The 19,454-nt window shown below is 35.4% G+C and overlaps 1 protein-coding gene across 1 annotated transcript in view; it reads right to left on the reverse strand.

Annotated features, from left to right (window-relative positions):
* Positions 1–19,454, reverse strand: part of LOC100376805 (KICSTOR complex protein SZT2-like) — a 140,314-nt gene that overhangs the window by 86,406 nt on the left and 34,454 nt on the right. Inside the window, exons 15-24 of the mRNA XM_085503501.1 lie at positions 18,251–18,316; positions 15,390–15,440; positions 15,150–15,302; positions 12,599–12,713; positions 11,937–12,136; positions 11,437–11,655; positions 11,071–11,149; positions 8,089–8,231; positions 7,562–7,730; positions 404–650 (exon numbers count right to left, since the gene is read on the reverse strand). Coding sequence (XP_085359627.1) covers positions 404–650; positions 7,562–7,730; positions 8,089–8,231; positions 11,071–11,149; positions 11,437–11,655; positions 11,937–12,136; positions 12,599–12,713; positions 15,150–15,302; positions 15,390–15,440; positions 18,251–18,316 — 1,442 coding nt within the window. The remainder of the gene's footprint in view (positions 1–403; positions 651–7,561; positions 7,731–8,088; positions 8,232–11,070; positions 11,150–11,436; positions 11,656–11,936; positions 12,137–12,598; positions 12,714–15,149; positions 15,303–15,389; positions 15,441–18,250; positions 18,317–19,454) is intronic.

The raw sequence follows: 19,454 nt of genomic DNA on the forward strand, positions 1-19,454 counted from the left end.
CCCTTACCACTTTGAATTTCAAATCGCTTACATATCCAACTTCTGTACATGTGTTTTTTCTACTGTCTTTCCATGTGAAAATAATGAGGTCATACTCATGTCACAATACTTTGAAGCTGATGCCATGTTAATGCCATGAGACTGCGAAGCTGAGGCCACAATGATGCCACAAAATAGGCGAGCCGAACACAGCTTCAATTTTCAATGACGCGAAGCTGATGCCACAATGATGCGATGCTGAGGCGACAATGAAGCCATGCAAAGGCGACAATGATGCCACAAAGGCCAAAGCTTTCGCGAGAACTGTACTGTATGTACAAAGTATATGAATAACGACAGTCCATCTTTAATGAGATCAAAAAGTTTGATTACAATGGCTAGCAATAAATTCATTGGATCTCACCTTCTGAGAATGTAGAAAAGAGCATCTCGACTTGCTGACACCTTGGTAATAACTTCATTATATCAAACTGAAAATTAATCTTATGAACTGTGATTTCATTACATTCAATATGTTGCGACATTTCATGGGTTGGAGTTGGTGAACGGCGACAGAGTACAGGAGATGCCATGTCAAGATTATTACTCATTAACAACAGCTGTTCATAAGTTAGCAGTGTAGAAATGATATCCTCGTCAACTGGGAAAACCTGTAAACAAATACAAGTAATTTTAAAGCTTAATTTAGAGGTTGACTTTCATAAAGAACACTGAAACAAACTTTTGACCTTTTAACATTTTAAAAGTCATGAAATCAAACTTTTGACCTTAAACACTTCAAAATTTATGAAATCAAATTTTTGGCCCTTGAACATTTCAAAGATCATGGAAACCTTTGACATTTCAAAAGTAAACAAGCTTTTAAACTTTTAACATTTCAAAAGTCATGGAAACAAATTTTGGACCTTTCAAAATTTCAAAGGTCATTATCAAACCTTTGACCTCTCCACATTTCAACGGTCATTATCAAACCTTTGACCTCTCCACATTTCAAAGGTCATTATCAAACCTTTGACCTCTCCACATTTCAAAGATCATTATCAAACCTTTGACCTCTCCACATTTCAAAGATCATTATCAAACCTTTGACCTCTCCACATTTCAAAGATCATTATCAAACCTTTGACCTCTCCACATTTCAAAGATCATTATCAAACCTTTGATCTCTCCACATTTCAAAGATCATTATCAAACCTTTGACCTCTCCACATTTCAAAGGTCATTATCAAACCTTTGACCTCTCCACATTTCAAAGATCATTATCAAACCTTTGACCTCTCCACATTTCAAAGATCATTATCAAACCTTTGACCTCTCCACATTTCAAAGGTCATAGAATCAAACTTTCGACTTTTCAATATTTCGGAAGCTGTTAATCAAACATTTGACCTTCAACATTTTGAAAGTCGTTGAATTAAACTTTTGAACTTAAACATTTAAAAAGTCAGGGATTCAAAAAAAAAAGATTTGAAAAGATAAACAAGCCATGCATGGCACATTCCCCGTTAGTTATCAAATGTAAGATATATAGTTTTGTTTATAGAAATATAGTACTGAAATACTGCTCTGGAACAGCATTACCGTACTTATCCGGGTAAGAGCCCATGCCTCCGCAAAGACCCCCCATTAACAGTTGACTTTCTTGAAGTCTGTCGTGATATTTATAAAAAATGTTAATTGCGTAAAACAAGGGGTGAATGCAAAATAGCTGTGACAGCTTTCTGCCTTCAGGGCAGCGCGTTTTGAATCATAACAGTCAGCAAGTCTATAAAAATGTACGGTAGTTCTCTTCTTGAAATATGTCGTGGCCCTAAAAATGGCCCGCCGTTTGGTTTGTGCTTCCTTAGAACCGATTCAGGCAAATCGTATAAGGAGAGCTGCTAACAATGAAACCAATGTTGCAATATTGTAGCAAACCGTACCTGGGAGTGGTTGAAATCACGTTATTTTGGCTTTATAAAATATTTTGTAGTAGCTTGCGAATCCATAACTGGGGTCAGCAATTTTGCAATGTCACGCCGAAGACTGCCAACTTTTTTAACATCTTTCATCACCGTCATGAAAACTATTCTTCTGTCGTTGAATAAAAATAAAACTTCCTATTTCAAGTCCACCGCGATATAGTGAGACATTCCAACCGCCGGAACTTACAGTGATTACAGTGTAATAAGCGTCGAGTCTGATAAAAAAGCAATGTCACGATTTGACCTTTATGATGAAATACTGATGAAATACTAGTAGTGATGTCATTCTTAGCCAATCAGTAAAGCAGATGCATAAAGGTCAAAGATGATTGCTAGACTGTAAACAAAAGCATTGTGACTCCAACAATTTTGGTGTAAAATGTCGCTTGTGGCAGAGTCTAGTTGCAGCTCTCTGTGGCTCCCTAGGTCAAGAAGACTCTGCAAGGGAGAGTGACAATCTGTGTAACACTTGACATTTAATCAAAACCAGGGTAAGCGCCCAGTCAAACATTTATCAAACAATGTTTTATTCATTGTTGTTGTCAGACACTTTATTATGTCATGCATAGATATGCTCGTTCATTTAATAAACAAATTCTATTTTGAACGTTTCATTAATATAATAAACCTTGTTAATACAAATATGTAATACAACACCCCTAACATATAATGGAATTACCCTCGCGAGAACAGTTTAGTTTTGAGTGTAGTTTCTGGACTCAAGTTTGAATTGCTCGCTGACTATAAAATTATTGCTATTATGCCAAAGCGTGTAGACGAAGACACTCGGAAGGAGATTATTCGTCTTTTCTTTGATGGAATAGTTTGCGAATGATCGCCAAGGAAGTTGGACTAGCGGGGGCAACGGTCCAAGGGATTGTGAGGCATTTCCGTCGCACCGGTTGGATACGTTCCGACAAGAGTAGCGGCCGTTGTCGACTGAAATCTACACAGGAAATCGTTGAGTTTATGGAATTTCGTCTCTTACAGAAACCATCCCTGACGGCAAAGGAAATACGCATGTCTCTCTTGAGGGAAAATATTTGCGTACAGGAAAATTTGCCTTCGGTGCGTATGGTACATCATATAATGAAAAGTGATTTGAATTATTCGTTCAAAAAAATAAGTCAAACTCCTACTGAGCAAGTTACTGAAAGAAATATGGAACGAATATTACAATATATAGACACTGTTTCTCAGCTTGATCCACAAACTTTGCACTTTTTCGACGAGACTGGTATGAAGAGAACGACGCCAAATCGCAATTATGGTCACAGTTTACGCGGTCAAAGAGCTGTCGAGTTTCAACGCTATGCTTCTGACATCAATTTTACAGTGAACCTCTTACACAACGCCCCAGGTGTAAGTAACTTCAACATTTTAGGCGGTCCTTCCAATGGACTCGAAATGCTTAATTTTTTTGAAGAGACCATGGAGTTATTCGATGAGAATGGGCAACATGTAATGTCATCAGGCTATACAGTAATAATGGATAATTGTGGTTTTCACCATGGCCGAATAACTGAGACAGCGTTTCGTGAAATGTTGGCAACAAGAAATTTTACGCTACTTTTTCAACCACCATACTCACCTGAATTTAATTCATGTGAAATGTGTTTTCGTCAAGTGAAGAGAAAATTACGAGAAAATGATAAGTTTGCCGTGTTATCTAATGAGACTATTATTGACAGACTAGATGTCACACAATTTCTTTCGTTTTTGTGGAATTGCCATAAACTAGATAACATTAAACAAGCAGCCTGTTCGCTGTTAGCAATGCACATGGCAATTAAAGAACAGAAGATATCATTAGAAAATGAACAAATCTGAGAGAGGTCCACATGTAGTACCTATATATGTAATATCAAAGCAATTGGACTTGAGGTTTTTAACAAGAAGTCGAAAATATCACTTTTTACCAAAAATGACAAAAATATTCACCAAAATTAGAAAATTAAAGATATCATTACAAAATGAACAAATCTGAGAGAGGTCCACATGTAGTACCTATATATGTAATATCAAAGCAATTGGACTTGCGGTTTTTAACAAGAAGTTGAAAATATCACTTATTACCTAAAATTACAAAAATATTCACCAAAATTAAAGAATTGAAGATATCATCATGAAATGAACAAATCTGAGAGAGGTCTACCCAAGGTACATATACACCAAGTATCAACGCATTCAGGCTTGTAGTTTTCAAGAAGAAGTCGAAAAAGTAAAACATTGACACGGACGACACAACACAGCGTTGAGTTGTCGCGGTGAAACAGTCGCCTTGAAATTGATGGAACTTCAATTATCTATTTCTCACCTTGAAATAAAATTAAAAAAATCAAAGAGCATCGGGGGATATATTATTAACCAGTCTTACCAATCGCTAGCTTTATTTTATTCAAATCCATAAAATTCACGAGTTTTTCGACATTTGTTGGCAACTTCCGCGCTAAAAATGGTTGTAATGTGGGTGTGGTTCTCTCGCAAAGTCCCGTTGATAATACAGACAAATATGGTTCTGTGACCCAGGTCGTGCTCCGATCAGGTGACTCTCAGCCAATCAATGATGTTGTAACAAAGCATATTTGACGCTAATTTAAGGGTCGTCTTACCATCCAATCTCCGATTCACATACTTTTTTTGTTCTGTGCTTCACAATTATTCACTGAAAAACATTGGGTGTATTTTGACAAACGGCTGGGATTTGACCTCAGTTCGAAAAAAGAAAAAAAAAACTGGGCTGAGAAACAAATCAGTTTTGCAAGTTGGGAAATAAGGTAAACCAGATTGGGGGTCGATGATATTCGATGATATTTGGCATTCCAGCACAGCAGCCAATCAGCGACGGCCTAACGCTTAGATGACAATTTTGGTTTCAAATACCCTGGCTTAGTGTTCTATGTTCTTCGCGTAATTAGGTGTTCGTATGCAAGGGATTTTTCCACACAAAAACGATGAATTCGGCCGAATTTTGTTATCGATTGGCTTAATATAACCCCAACGGACCGTATTTTTGTGAAAGATTGGTATTTTTGTCCTGATTTGTAGGAATCTGAAAAACGCGTTTCACAACTTGTCTCTTATTTAGTTTTATGCGTCATTCAAGATGGCGGCCCCCATATAGTAAATATCGCATTTATTTTATTATATCAGATGTGCGCCAGCTGACTGTAGTATTAGTGGTCCGGGCATGGGGGGGGGTCGGACTCGGCTAAAACTAAACGAAACACACAAAAAATACCACCGAAATGAAGAATCTGAATCTGTTCTTTTACCAGCAAATAAAATGAACGAAAATAAGATAATTTTATAACAAGAACGGTTTCATTTCGAATAGCAAATTGTGTTGTATCCGAACGACGATTGCATCGTGTGATTTAAATTTATCACGATTTTCCTTGCAGTAAATATGACACTCGTCAACTTGCAGATTGCAATGTACTTCACAAAGTTTTTGGTACCCAATACTTGCAATATTGAATAATTAAACAAGATATCTTTTTAAAATGTCATTTAACTCTTGGTCATATTATTTTATTCCCCTTACCGCCTTGAATTTCAATTCCATTACAAAAATAATGTAAAAATAATGAGGTCATACTCATGTCACAATACTTTGAAGCTGATGTCATGAGACTGCGAAGCTGAGGCCACGATGATGACACAAAATAAGCGAGGTGAACACAGCTTCAATTTTCAATGACGCGAAGCTGATGCCACAATGATGCGATGCTGAGGCGACAATGAAGCCACGCGTAGGCGACAATGATGCCACAATGATGCGATGCTGAGGCGACAATGAAGCCACGCGTAGGCGACAATGATGCCACAATGATGCGATGCTGAGGCGACAATGAAGCCACGCGTAGGCGACAATGATGCCACAATGATGCGATGCTGAGGCGACAATGAAGCCATGCGTAGGCGACAATGATGCCACAAAAGCCAAAGCTTTCGCGAGAACTGTACTGTAATTGAGCTGATTTGGACTGGAATAAAATATTTTTTTATTTGGAATACATCGCAATTGATCAGGAAATATTTTTTTATTTGGAATACATCGCAATTGATCAGGAAATATTTTTTTGCTCCAATTTTCTGCATCGATGCTGTGGGCCGGTGACCATTATACAATTTAAAATCAGTTTGCATTGTTTACTATAGCTGTTTATAGTGTTCAAATCATTACGATTTACTTATTTTTTGCTTCCATTCTAGATGATTATGCTCAGTGTTTGATGTAAAATTGAAGCAATGACTGAATAAACAAACCTTGGCTGGCGAACATGTATCAGGAAGTGTACACGTTTGTTGGAAGTGAAAAAAATATTCAATGTAATGACAACAATTGTAAAATGCTGTGGAATTTCTTTTGTAAATAAAAATATACTAGCAATTTTCTATTAGTGGTTTATTCAAGTGGGCAAAATATAATGTACAGAAAGAATGCCCGTAGAGTATCGCTACACTGAAAAGTAAGCAACCGACAGCCTGTATAAAAGGGGGGTTGTGATTGGCTGTTACTTGCGCAAGATTTGAACAGGACTTACGTAGGTGTCGGATAAGATGTAGGGCGGAATTTTAAAAAAATCTCAAAATCAAAGTAACTGAAAAGGCATTAATAACAAAAGTAATAAAAAATAAAATTAAAATAAGTTTATAGCCAAAATAATTAAAGCCCGTACACTACATCAGATTTTAATCAGATTGGATTAGACATGAATGAAAAGTGCCAAGCTGACAGACTGCGAAATCCGTGGATTAAAAGTGCTAAGTCCAAATTGTGTGGGACGATATCGACGAACTTCAGGAAAAAGTTGTAGGGATTTTGTTCGACGGCTACAGTGACGTCGACTTGGACTTTGAGGGTTTTGAGTTTGACGAAGATGGCAATGAACGTACAAATAAAGATCTGAGAAGTTTTTTTCAAACAGCTAGGAATTTTTATAATTTTTACTGTGTAAATTTGTAAATTATTATTGATCTTGTATGACGGTTGATTTGTAATTTGTCGAGACCGGAAATCATTTTACGCAGTTTAACCCCTGACATTTTAATTCATTTTGAGTTCACGCGTGTTTATCGGCGGGAAAATCCTAATTCAAATGATTCCTCACTGTCGATTTTTATTATTTCTGGTTTATTTGTCACATTATAAGCAATACATTATTTGGTTTCTACTTCTAGAGTTGCATATTGTTCATTTATTTCCGTTGCATGTTTTCATTTGCCGTTCTATTCCCTGCCGCAGTTCGATCGTACTGCGTGTTGTCAACTTTTGCGAATTTTCGTTTTTTGCCAGGGATCTCCTGGCAAACGCCCACCCCTTCTTTTTGGCAATTTTCCATGTTCAAGACCCTGGGCTTATACCCGGATAAATACGGTAATAAAAACAAACAGGCCACTGATCTGTTATTTTGAATTGGATTGTCAAACTTATACATCTGTATATCTATGACATGATGTATAATGAATATAACAAATTTGAACCTTAGTCAACCTTACATATGGCACTAAGACAGCATTCATTAAAACAAAATGGGTGCACTGCGTCTGAACAGGGACGAATAAAATGGATAAATAGAGATGTGACTCACAGCTTTGGCTACTTCACGATATGAAAGTCTATCAAAATATTCTCTTTCTTCTGGTGAATTAAATACCAGTCCGTTTTGTGGCTCAACCCAGCATTCAGTGATAATTTCAAGTTCACCATCGGCTTCCACTGTGTCAACTTCCGCCTCAGCTGCTTCGTCTGCACTGAAACTGATAAGATAAAATATATTAATCACAGTCTAGTAAAATAAATTCCTTACACACTATCAGGGCATTTAGAGATATAGCAGTCATACTGTACTCATTTCGCCCAACCTTTTTAATCATTCGCTTATCACTTAACTACTGACCACACAGCCTTTCCGAGCACTTTGAAAAAAATACCAACAAATTATTGAATGACATTTTCAGTGAACATCTGATGTAAATAATATGTACAGATTTGAATGAAAAACTAATCAGATCTTTCTTAACTCATTGTCTAGCTTTTTGAAACATCATTAGAATAAGATTTGCATATACACATGTCCACATGTACACAACTGAGTTCAATAGATCACCATCATACCTATCTCTTGATGTTGTTGTATGTGGAGGAAAGAGAATATACTGCAACACACATCGATACTCTTCATCAACAACAGAAATATCTTCATCACATGATTCAGTTTCTGATTTTTCAACGCCATCAGAATTGTTTTCATTTTGTACCTAGAAGAATTAATATTTTTCCACTTTAAAAAAGTACTCTGAGATGACAGAAAAATTTGTCTGTTCTGTATGATGACATGATACTGAGAAGCGAAGCTGACTAACACTAAGAAGTGATACAATTGTGATGTTTTTGATCTACCATGTGCACACCAAAAAAATTGTACACAAATAAATTGTTTTCCAATATTAAATCATAAAGGAAATCAAGTCATTGATCTTTGTTCATATTTTTTCTACTAAAGTGATCTCTTACTTATGAGCAGCAGACATCCCCCCCAAAAAATGGTTTGATTAGGAAAAAAAATATGTCATGCATTTGCAGAAGAAAAAAATGACAAATATTCAATTCAAGTTTTTGAAGGTGTGGTTTTAAAACAAAATAAACAATGACCCACTACCAAGTCATAATGAAATATGTCTACGTATGACCAAGATTCATTGAAAGTAATCTGCCCAGGAATAGACAGACGCACAGATGTACACATAGACGAACAGACGTGCACATGGAAGTGAAATAATAAGTTTCCATTTTCAGACTCTGTCTGAGCAGGGACTAATAATGATTACCGTTCACCACAAAAAAGGTTAGAATTGAGTAATGTTGACAAAAAAAAAATGAAACAAGCAGCCTGTTGGCTGAGATAGCTCCGCTGTTAGCAATGCACATGGCAATTAAAGAACAGAAGATATCATTAGAAAATGAACAAATCTGAGAGAGGTCCACATGTAGTACCTATATGTATAATATATCAAAGCAATTGGACTTGCGGTTTTCAACAAGAAGTCGAAAATATCACTTTTTACCAAAAATTACAAAAATATTCATCAAAATTAGAGAATTTAAGATATCATCATGAAATGAACAAATCTGAGAGAGGTCCACATGTAGTACCTATATATGTAATATCAAAGCAATTGGACTTGAGGTTTTTAACAAGAAGTCGAAAATATCACTTTTTACCAAAAATGACAAAAATATTCACCAAAATTAGAAAATTAAAGATATCATTAGAAAATGAACAAATCTGAGAAAGGTCCACATGTAGTACCTATATATGTAATATCAAAGCAATTGGACTTGCGGTTTTCAACAAGAAGTCGAAAATATCACTTTTTACCAAAATTACAAAAATATTCACCAAAATTAGAGAATTAAAGATATCATTACAAAATGAACAAATCTGAGAAAGGTCCACATGTAGCACCTATATATGTAATATCAAAGCAATTGGACTTGCGGTTTTCAACAAGAAGTCGAAAATATCACTTTTTACCAAAAATGACAAAAATATTCACCAAAATTAAAGAATCGAAGATATCATCACGAAATGAACAAATCTCAGAAAAGTCTACATGTAGTATCTACCGTACTCGACCGCGTTAGCGCCCATGCCCGGGCAAGCGCCCACCCCCCACTTTTGCACAATTTTTATATTTGGGGTCACATTCGGCAAAGCGCCCACCCCTTCAAAATGCAACTAATTCAAAACTTGGTCTTGCGTAACGAATTTTGGTAATCGTTTTTTATATGATACAGCGTGGATATCGATCGCTGTGAACAAGTTGTGAATGCGTAGAACACAGTAACCGTGCGTAAACTACGCTTCGACAATGACCTGTTTATACAAGTAAAATGCGGTAAATATTTCATGCCATATACAGTTTACCTCTCAAAAATGGCTAGTTACTAGTTTTTTGGAAAAACTATGTTGTTTATTCGCTGAAATCAATTCCAAGAGATCGTACTTCGACATCGATAATTCACTTCCGCATTGCGTTACCGGAAAGTCTTCGGGAATTTTCGAAGAATTGCGTCAGTACAACACAGCATTGTGATTGGTTAATAACCAACTTGACCCATTAGGTCAAAGGACGCCACTGCAGATGAAATCTGCAAATGCATCATGGCGGAAAGTGATTTTCATCGAGAGTTTGCGTACGATCCAACACCTTCGTCAGTGAAGATAATATGACAATTTTGACTTTGACTGTGTTCCTACAGACTCAAATGTTTTTAATTTCGTAAATTCTGGTGGTATGTAATTAATATTTTAATAAAATGTGCATATTTGTTGTGATCATTTCTGTTTCTTCATTGTGAAAATCAATGACGACTCAACTAATTTCGTAATTTGATTTCCCTCAAAGACGTAATCTGTCACTTGATGAATCAAATTTTTCATTTGCATTCTTTTTCGAGGGGGGTGCTCGGGTAAGCGCCCACCCCTAAAAAATCTTGATTTTCTGAGTTGAGGCCCCTGGGCGCTAACGCGGTCGAGTACGGTATATACGTAATATCAAAGCAATTGAACTATTGGTTTTTAACAAGAAGTCGAAAATATCACTTTTTACCAAAAATGACAAAAATATTCACCAAAATTTGACAATTGAAGATAACATTACAAAATGAACAAATCAGAGAGAGGTCCACAAGTAGTACCTATATATGTAATATCAAAGCAATTGAACTTGCGGTTTTTAACAAGAAGTCAAAAATATCACTTTTTACCAAAAATCACAAAAATATTCACCAAAATTAGAGAATTAAAGATATCATTACAAAATGAACAAATCTGAGAGAGGTCTACCCAAGGTACATATACACCAAGTATCAAAGCATTCAGGCTTGTAGTTTTCAAGAAGAAGTCGAAAAAGTAAAACATTGACACGGACGACGACGGACGACGACGGACAATCACTCATATGATAAGCTCCGCTCGACAAAGTCGACAGCGGAGCTAAATATCAATGTTGATGAACGACAAATAACAATAACATGAACATTTCTGTTCTGGTAGCTTTGATATCATGACATGATAAAGTTAAACTGACCTACCTTCATTTGTAACTCAGTTACAAAAGAGATAATACCAGAATTACAATGAGCAAAGTTGAAACCTTCTGCCAGGCGTACTCTGATTAACAAAACATACAAAGGCATATCGTTTATTGCATAAATGTACCTACTTTTCCATTCAAATTTTCTATTTTCTATAAACAAAATTCATTTCAAAAGACACAATAATGATATTATTAATACAGCACATGACATCATACATTACAGACTATCTTTCAATGAGAAGTAGTAACATATTACTTTGGTTATATATCTGTTGGTCATTTGGAATAACAAGTAATAGAAAGAATCTGGATATACCACATTTAGAGGTCAAATATAATTAAAACAAGTTAGTGCACTTACTTGGTTAAAGTTGACAATACTTTAGAAATAGCTTGCATAGAGATCTGTACAGAGGTGCCAGTATGTGCAGACCATATCCAGCGCTGATGGTACATATACTTTGATAATGTATTGAACAACGTTGCAACCGCCTTGTTACGCCTTGACTGTGACACTGACAATGTGTTTTCAGGCTCTCTAACATGAAGTGTACTAAAATCCATTGGCATCTTTTCATATCTACCAACATAAGATAAATCAACAAGCATGATTATAATTTTCTAAAAATCAGCAAAAACTGTAAATAGATCACTAATGAAATAATATTTTCTTGAGAATTTAAAATAAATTATTAATGCTACCCTCAATCACAGGTTAGTTCTATCATCCCCATATACAAATGAAGACATTGTTGGTTTTTCGCATAATGTCAATTCAATTGGGGAAAGGTTGGAGATAGATTGTTGTATCTTGGATCTCTATTATAGAAGACAAGGTGTCCCAAACAAATTACATCTTACCTTACAAGTATGTCTTCTACTGGTTTATTTAAAAGTACAACACATGGTTTTTCAGAGATACTTCGCTGTAGTGGTGGTCTTGAAGTCGTTCCCACTACTGTCCCAGACGACTTCTTCTTTGCTTCAGTCTTCACAGAAGGTTGGTTCGCTCTCTGTGGCAATGTTAGATCAAGTAACTTCTCTTTCATTGCTCCAACAATCTGGAAATTAAACAAAGCTTTCAATAATCAACGATACTGGACAGAGAAAGCTTGAAAAGATCAAGAATCCATTTTTTGCTTATTTGGACCAAATATAACAAGTTTTCAGCAATAAGTGAAAAATAATGCAGAAATATTTCATGAATAAATAGTAATTAAACATTGCATACACTGACAAAAGTTTGACTAAATAGGGCAAAGGATAATATATTGTTCTAGTGCCAGAATATGCACAACATTAGCTGTATTAATCTGAAGGTCCATTACAGAAAGTACAACATAAACTGCATCAATTGAAGGTACACAAACCCAGGGGTACACCCACCCATGGTTCACTCAGCCTTGATATACCCACCCAAGGTACACCCGTCCAAGCTACACCAGCCCAAGAAAAGTCAATGACTCATATTGTAGGAAACAATTGTTTTGCTTTTATGTGAGTCCATGACAACTGAAATTTACCTGATTCCTTTCATGTGCAGGGGTCCCACCAAGGAAGGCTAATCTTAACACCATACAGGGTGGTTTAGAGGTTACTCTCAGAATATAGAAGGATGTTGGCGGTCCTTTCTCATCACTGAAATATAATAATATGCTTTTAAAAAATGCATATAATCATCATTACAATTATTTGCCCTAAACACCTGATATGTAATATCTGACACTTTTATGTTTGACACAATACAGATCAAAATGAAAGTCTAACTAGCCTATGACTTTTTTAGACTCTACTAGAGTAATTCAACTAGACTATGACTTCTTTAGACTCTACTAGAGTAATTCAACTAGACTATGACTTCTTTAGACTCTACTAGAGTAATTCAACTAGACTATGCCTTCTTTACACTCTTCTAGAGTAATTCAACTAGACTATGACTTCTTTAGACTCTACGAGAGTAATTCAACTAGACTATGACTTTTTTAGACTCTACTAGAGTAATTCAACTAGACTATGACTTCTTTAGACTCTACTAGAGTAATTCAACTAGACTATGACTTCTTTAGACTCTACGAGAGTAATTCAACTAGACTATGACTTTTTTAGACTCTACTAGAGTAATTCAACTAGACTATGACTTCTTTAGACTTTACTAGAGTAATTCAACTAGACTATGACTTCTTTAGACTCTACTAGAGTAATTCAACTAGACTATGACTTCTTTAGACTCTACGAGAGTAATTCAACTAGACTATGGCTTCTTTAGACTTTACTAGAGTAATTCAACTAGACTATGACTTCTTTAGACTCTACTAGAGTAATTCAACTAGACTATGACTTCTTTAGACTCTACGAGAGTAATTCAACTAGACTATGACTTTTTTAGACTCTACTAGAGTAATTCAACTAGACTATGACTTCTTTAGACTCTACTAGAGTAATTCAACTAGACTATGACTTCTTTAGACTCTACTAGAGTAATTCAACTAGACTATGCCTTCTTTACACTCTTCTAGAGTAATTCAACTAGACTATGACTTCTTTAGACTCTACGAGAGTAATTCAACTAGACTATGACTTTTTTAGACTCTACTAGAGTAATTCAACTAGACTATGACTTCTTTAGACTCTACTAGAGTAATTCAACTAGACTATGACTTCTTTAGACTCTACTAGAGTAATTCAACTAGACTATGACTTCTTTAGACTCTACTAGAGTAATTCAACTAGACTGACTTCTTTAGACTCTACTAGAGTAATTCAACTAGACTATGACTTTTTTAGACTCTACTAGAGTAATTCAACTAGACTATGACTTCTTTAGACTCTACTAGAGTAATTCAACTAGACTATGACTTCTTTAGACTCTACTAGAGTAATTCAACTAGACTATGACTTCTTTAGACTCTACTAGAGTAATTCAACTAGACTGACTTCTTTAGACTTTACTAGAGTATTCAACTAGACTATGGCTTCTTTAGACTCTACTAGAGTAATTCAACTAGACTATGCCTTCTTTAGACTCTACTAGAGTAATTCAACTAGACTATGGCTTCTTTAGACTCTACTAGAGTAATTCAACTAGACTATGACTTCTTTAGACTCTACTGGAGTAATTCAACTAGACTGACTTCTTTAGACTCTACTAGAGTAATTCAACTAGACTATGACTTCTTTAGACTCTACTAGAGTAATTCAACTAGACTATGGCTTCTTTAGACTCTACTAGAGTAATTCAACTAGACTATGACTTCTTTAGACTCTACTAGAGTAATTCAACTAGACTATGGCTTCTTTAGACTCTACTAGAGTAATTCAACTAGACTATGACTTCTTTAGACTCTACTGGAGTAATTCAACTAGACTATGACTTCTTTAGACTCTACTAGAGTAATTCAACTAGACTATGCCTTCTTTGGACTCTACTAGAGTAATTCAACTAGACTATGGCTTCTTTAGACTCTACTAGAGTAATTCAACTAGACTATGACTTATTTAGACTCTACTAGAGTAATTCAACTAGACTATGGCTTCTTTAGACTCTACTAGAGTAATTCAACTAGACTATGACTTCTTTAGACTCTACTAGAGTAATTCAACTAGACTATGACTACTTTAGACTCTACTAGAGTAATTCAACTAGACTATGACTTCTTTAGACTCTACTGGAGCAATTCAACTAGACTATGACTTCTTTAGACTCTACTAGAGTAATTCAACTAGACTATGACTTCTTTAAACTCTACTAGAGTAATTCAACTAGACTATGACTACTTTAGACTCTACTAGAGTAATTCAACTAGACTATGACTTCTTTAGACTCTACTAGAGTAATTCAACTAGACTATGGCTTCTTTAGACTCTACTAGAGTAATTCAACTACGGTAGACTATGACTTCTTTACACTCTACTAGAGTAATTCAACTACGGTAGACTATGACTTCTTTTGACTCTACTAGAGTAATTCAACTAGACTATGACTACTTTAGACTCTACTGGAGTAATTCAACTAGACTATGACTTCTTGTGCAGAAAGCCTATTACATTATCTATCGACAAAGACATTGGTATTACCTGAATAACAGCTTGACGTAAGAGTGATTCTCCATTAGTACAAATGTACTCCATTCCCGCAGCAGCGTGTTTAATTCACTGAGTGCCATCCGACACATCAATGAATGAAATCGACCATTCGTGTTTGGAAAGTGTAAATGCTTTGGTAGTGGCCTAGAAGATATAAAACAGTGAGTGTCAGTAAATGAAGGTGGAAGGCCATTTACTTCATTATTCTTATGAATAATATTGCATACTTACGTGTCATGTACAAGTATTAATCCAATTCTGTGTGTATGGAGCCATCTCTGCCTGTAATGATATGAATATATTAAATACATAGTCAACTACATTGTTTAAAATCACAGTATATCCAAATATCTGAGAAGATTAATAAATATGACATTTTTCATAACAATATGCATAATTCTTTTTATTGGTGAGTATACACTTACCAGATGTTGATATAAGTGAGTATCACTATCAATAGTTTACAGTGAACACTTACCAGATGTTGATATCAGTGAGTATCACTATCAATAGTTTACAGTGAACACTTACCAGATGTTGATATAAGTGAGTATCACCATCAATAGTTTACAGTGAACACTTACCAGATGTTGATATCAGTGAGTATCACTATCAATAGTTTACAGTGAACACTTACCAGATGTTGATATCAGTGAGTATCACCATCAATAGTTTACAGTGAACACTTACCAGATGTTGATATCAGTGAGTATCACTATCAATAGTTTACAGTGAACACTTACCAGATGTTGATATCAGTGAGTATCACTATCAATAGTTTTCAGTGAACACTTACCAGATGTTGATATCAGTGAGTATCACCATCAATAGTTTACAGTGAACACTTACCAGATGTTGATATCAGTGAGTATCACCATCAATAGTTTACAGTGAACGCTTACCAGATGTTGATATCAGTGAGTATCACTATCAATAGTTTACAGTGAACACTTACCAGATGTTGATATCAGTGAGTATCACCATCAATAGTTTACAGTGAACACTTACCAGATGTTGATATAAGTGAGTATCACCATCAATAGTTTTCAGTGAACACTTACCAGATGTTGATATCAGTGAGTATCACTATCAATAGTTTTCAGTGAACACTTACCAGATGTTGATATCAGTGAGTATCACTATCAATAGTTTACAGTGAACACTTACCAGATGTTGATATCAGTGAGTATAACCATCAATAGTTTTCAGTGAACACTTACCAGATTTTGATATCAGTGAGTATCACTATCAATAGTTTACAGTGAACACTTACCAGATGTTGATATCAGTGAGTATCACTATCAATAGTTTACAGTGAACACTTACTAGATGTTGATATCAGTGAGTATCACTATCAATAGTTTACAGTGAACACTTACTAGATGTTGATATCAGTGAGTATCACTATCAATAGTTTACAGTGAACACTTACTAGATGTTGATATCAGTGAGTATCACTATCAATAGTTTACAGTGAACACTTACCAGATGTTGATATCAGTGAGTATCACTATCAATAGTTTACAGTGAACACTTACTAGATGTTGATATCAGTGAGTATCACTATCAATAGTTTACAGTGAACACTTACCAGATGTTGATATCAGTGAGTATCACTATCAATAGTTTACAGTGAACACTTACCAGATGTTGATATCAGCGAGTATCACCATCAATAGTTTACAGTGAACACTTACCAGATGTTGATATCAGTGAGTATCACTATCAATAGTTTACAGTGAACACTTACCAGATGTTGATATCAATGAGTATCACTATCAATAGTTTACAGTGAACACTTACCAGATGTTGATATCAGTGAGTATCACTATCAATAGTTTACAGTGAACACTTACTAGATGTTGATATCAGTGAGTATCACTATCAATAGTTTACAGTGAACACTTACCAGATGTTGATATCAGTGAGTATCACTATCAATAGTTTACAGTGAACACTTACCAGATGTTGATATCAGCGAGTATCACCATCAATAGTTTACAGTGAACACTTACCAGATGTTGATATCAGTGAGTATCACTATCAATAGTTTACAGTGAACACTTACCAGATGTTGATATCAATGAGTATCACTATCAATAGTTTACAGTGAACACTTACCAGATGTTGATATCAGTGAGTATCACTATCAATAGTTTACAGTGAACACTTACCAGATGTTGATATCAGTGAGTATCACCATCAATAGTTTTCAGTGAACACTTACCAGATGTTGATATCAGTGAGTATCACTATCAATAGTTTACAGTGAACACTTACCAGATGTTGATATCAGTGAGTATCACTATCAATAGTTTACAGTGAACACTTACCAGATGTTGATATCAGTGAGTATCACTATCAATAGTTTACAGTGAACACTTACCAGATGTTGATATCAGTGAGTATCACTATCAATAGTTTACAGTGAACACTTACCAGATGTTGATATCAGTGAGTATCACCATCAATAGTTTTCAGTGAACACTTACCAGATGTTGATATCAGTGAGTATCACTATCAATAGTTTACAGTGAACACTTACCAGATGTTGATATCAGTGAGTATCACTATCAATAGTTTACAGTGAACACTTACCAGATGTTGATATAAGTGAGTATCACCATCAATAGTTTACAGTGAACACTTACCAGATGTTGATATCAGTGAGTATCACCATCAATAGTTTTCAGTGAACACTTACCAGATGTTGATATCAGTGAGTATCACTATCAATAGTTTACAGTGAACACTTACCAGATGTTGATATCAGTGAGTATCACTATCAATAGTTTACAGTGAACACTTACCAGATGTTGATATCAGCGAGTATCACCATCAATAGTTTTCAGTGAACACTTACCAGATGTTCATCAATAATTTTCAGTGAACACTTACCAGATGTTTATCAATAGTTTTCAGTGAACACTTACCAGATGTTGATATCAGTGAGTATCACCATCAATAGTTTTCAGTGAACACTTACCAGATGTTGATATCAGTGAGTATCACCATCAATAGTTTTCAGTGAACACTTACCAGATGTTGATATCAGTGAGTATCACTATCAATAGTTTACAGTGAACACTTACCAGATGTTAATATCCATGAGGATGATCGGCTTCCAATAGGATGCAAATTGATGAAGACCACTTTCTCTGTAAACAATAAACAAACAGATGATGATACCTGAGAATTCATGAGTCTTTGCCATCTGAAAACTCTGTGAACTTAAAGAAATAATGTGGGAATAAATAACAATAACAATAACAATGACAATGACAAAATACAGTGTTCTCCCCAAAGCGTTTTAGCGTAGTGGGGCCGCTACTCTATTATTTATGCCGCTACTCTGAGAGATTACCCGCTACTCTGTGGCATTTCCTGTTACTCTTTGTTTTAGCTTGTAAATACACATGCAAATCTGTTAGTCAGCGTCATCAGCGTTCGGTACTGTGATCCAAATCAGGTGTGAATGGAAACATGTCAATGATCACGCAAAGCAAAGACAATAGACTAATACAGCTTCGCGAGCATTTTCTCAGTAGCATATTCGGCTTGAAGCAGCAACGATGTTAAGCAGCAGAAATATTACGTCATGGTTCTGTGTAGATCGTCCTGCTGGGCCCCTGGTTCCGAGCGATAAACCCATCAGCAACACGGCCACTGGTACCTCTGTCGATAGTGGTAACGTGGAAACGCCTTTCTTTCTGGAAGTTCAAAAATTGTTGGCTACGATTTATCAAAATAACTAATACTAGTATTGTGTTTTGAAATAGTTGGGTAAATTTTATCGTGGCAATTTTTTAGATTTTAATAAAGTTTAGCGACTTTTCAAAATGGCGACAATTTGTTTATTTACGTGTTGATCGTGATGATATTTTTTAAATACAAGAATTGATTCACCCCTATTTCTTATCTTTTAGGAATGCTGTGTCACATATGTGGAAAATCCAACTTAAAATCATCCAGAAATAGTTCTTTGGTATGGAATTCTATGCCATGTATAAATATTATGAAATATTCTATTGATAAACACGCACACTCGGAGATGCACAAGAGGGCCATGTCATTAGAAGTGGGAAGCAAAGAGAATCACGGCGTTCTCAAAAGCTGCAGACCACTGGGCTTCCGTGAAAGTCTGAAGAATCAACTTTACATAGAAAGTACACAGCAGCAGATTTATTTAATTTTGTACATAAATTTGTTAAAAAATAAAGACACAATTTCATCCATGCAAGCCTGTCCTTATTGTTTTCTTTATCTCCAGACATATACTAATGAATATGTAAGTCA

The sequence above is a fragment of the Saccoglossus kowalevskii genome, chromosome 9 (genome assembly GCF_978046115.1).
Source record: "Saccoglossus kowalevskii chromosome 9, keSacKowa6.1, whole genome shotgun sequence".
Classification (NCBI taxonomy): domain Eukaryota; kingdom Metazoa; phylum Hemichordata; class Enteropneusta; family Harrimaniidae; genus Saccoglossus; species Saccoglossus kowalevskii.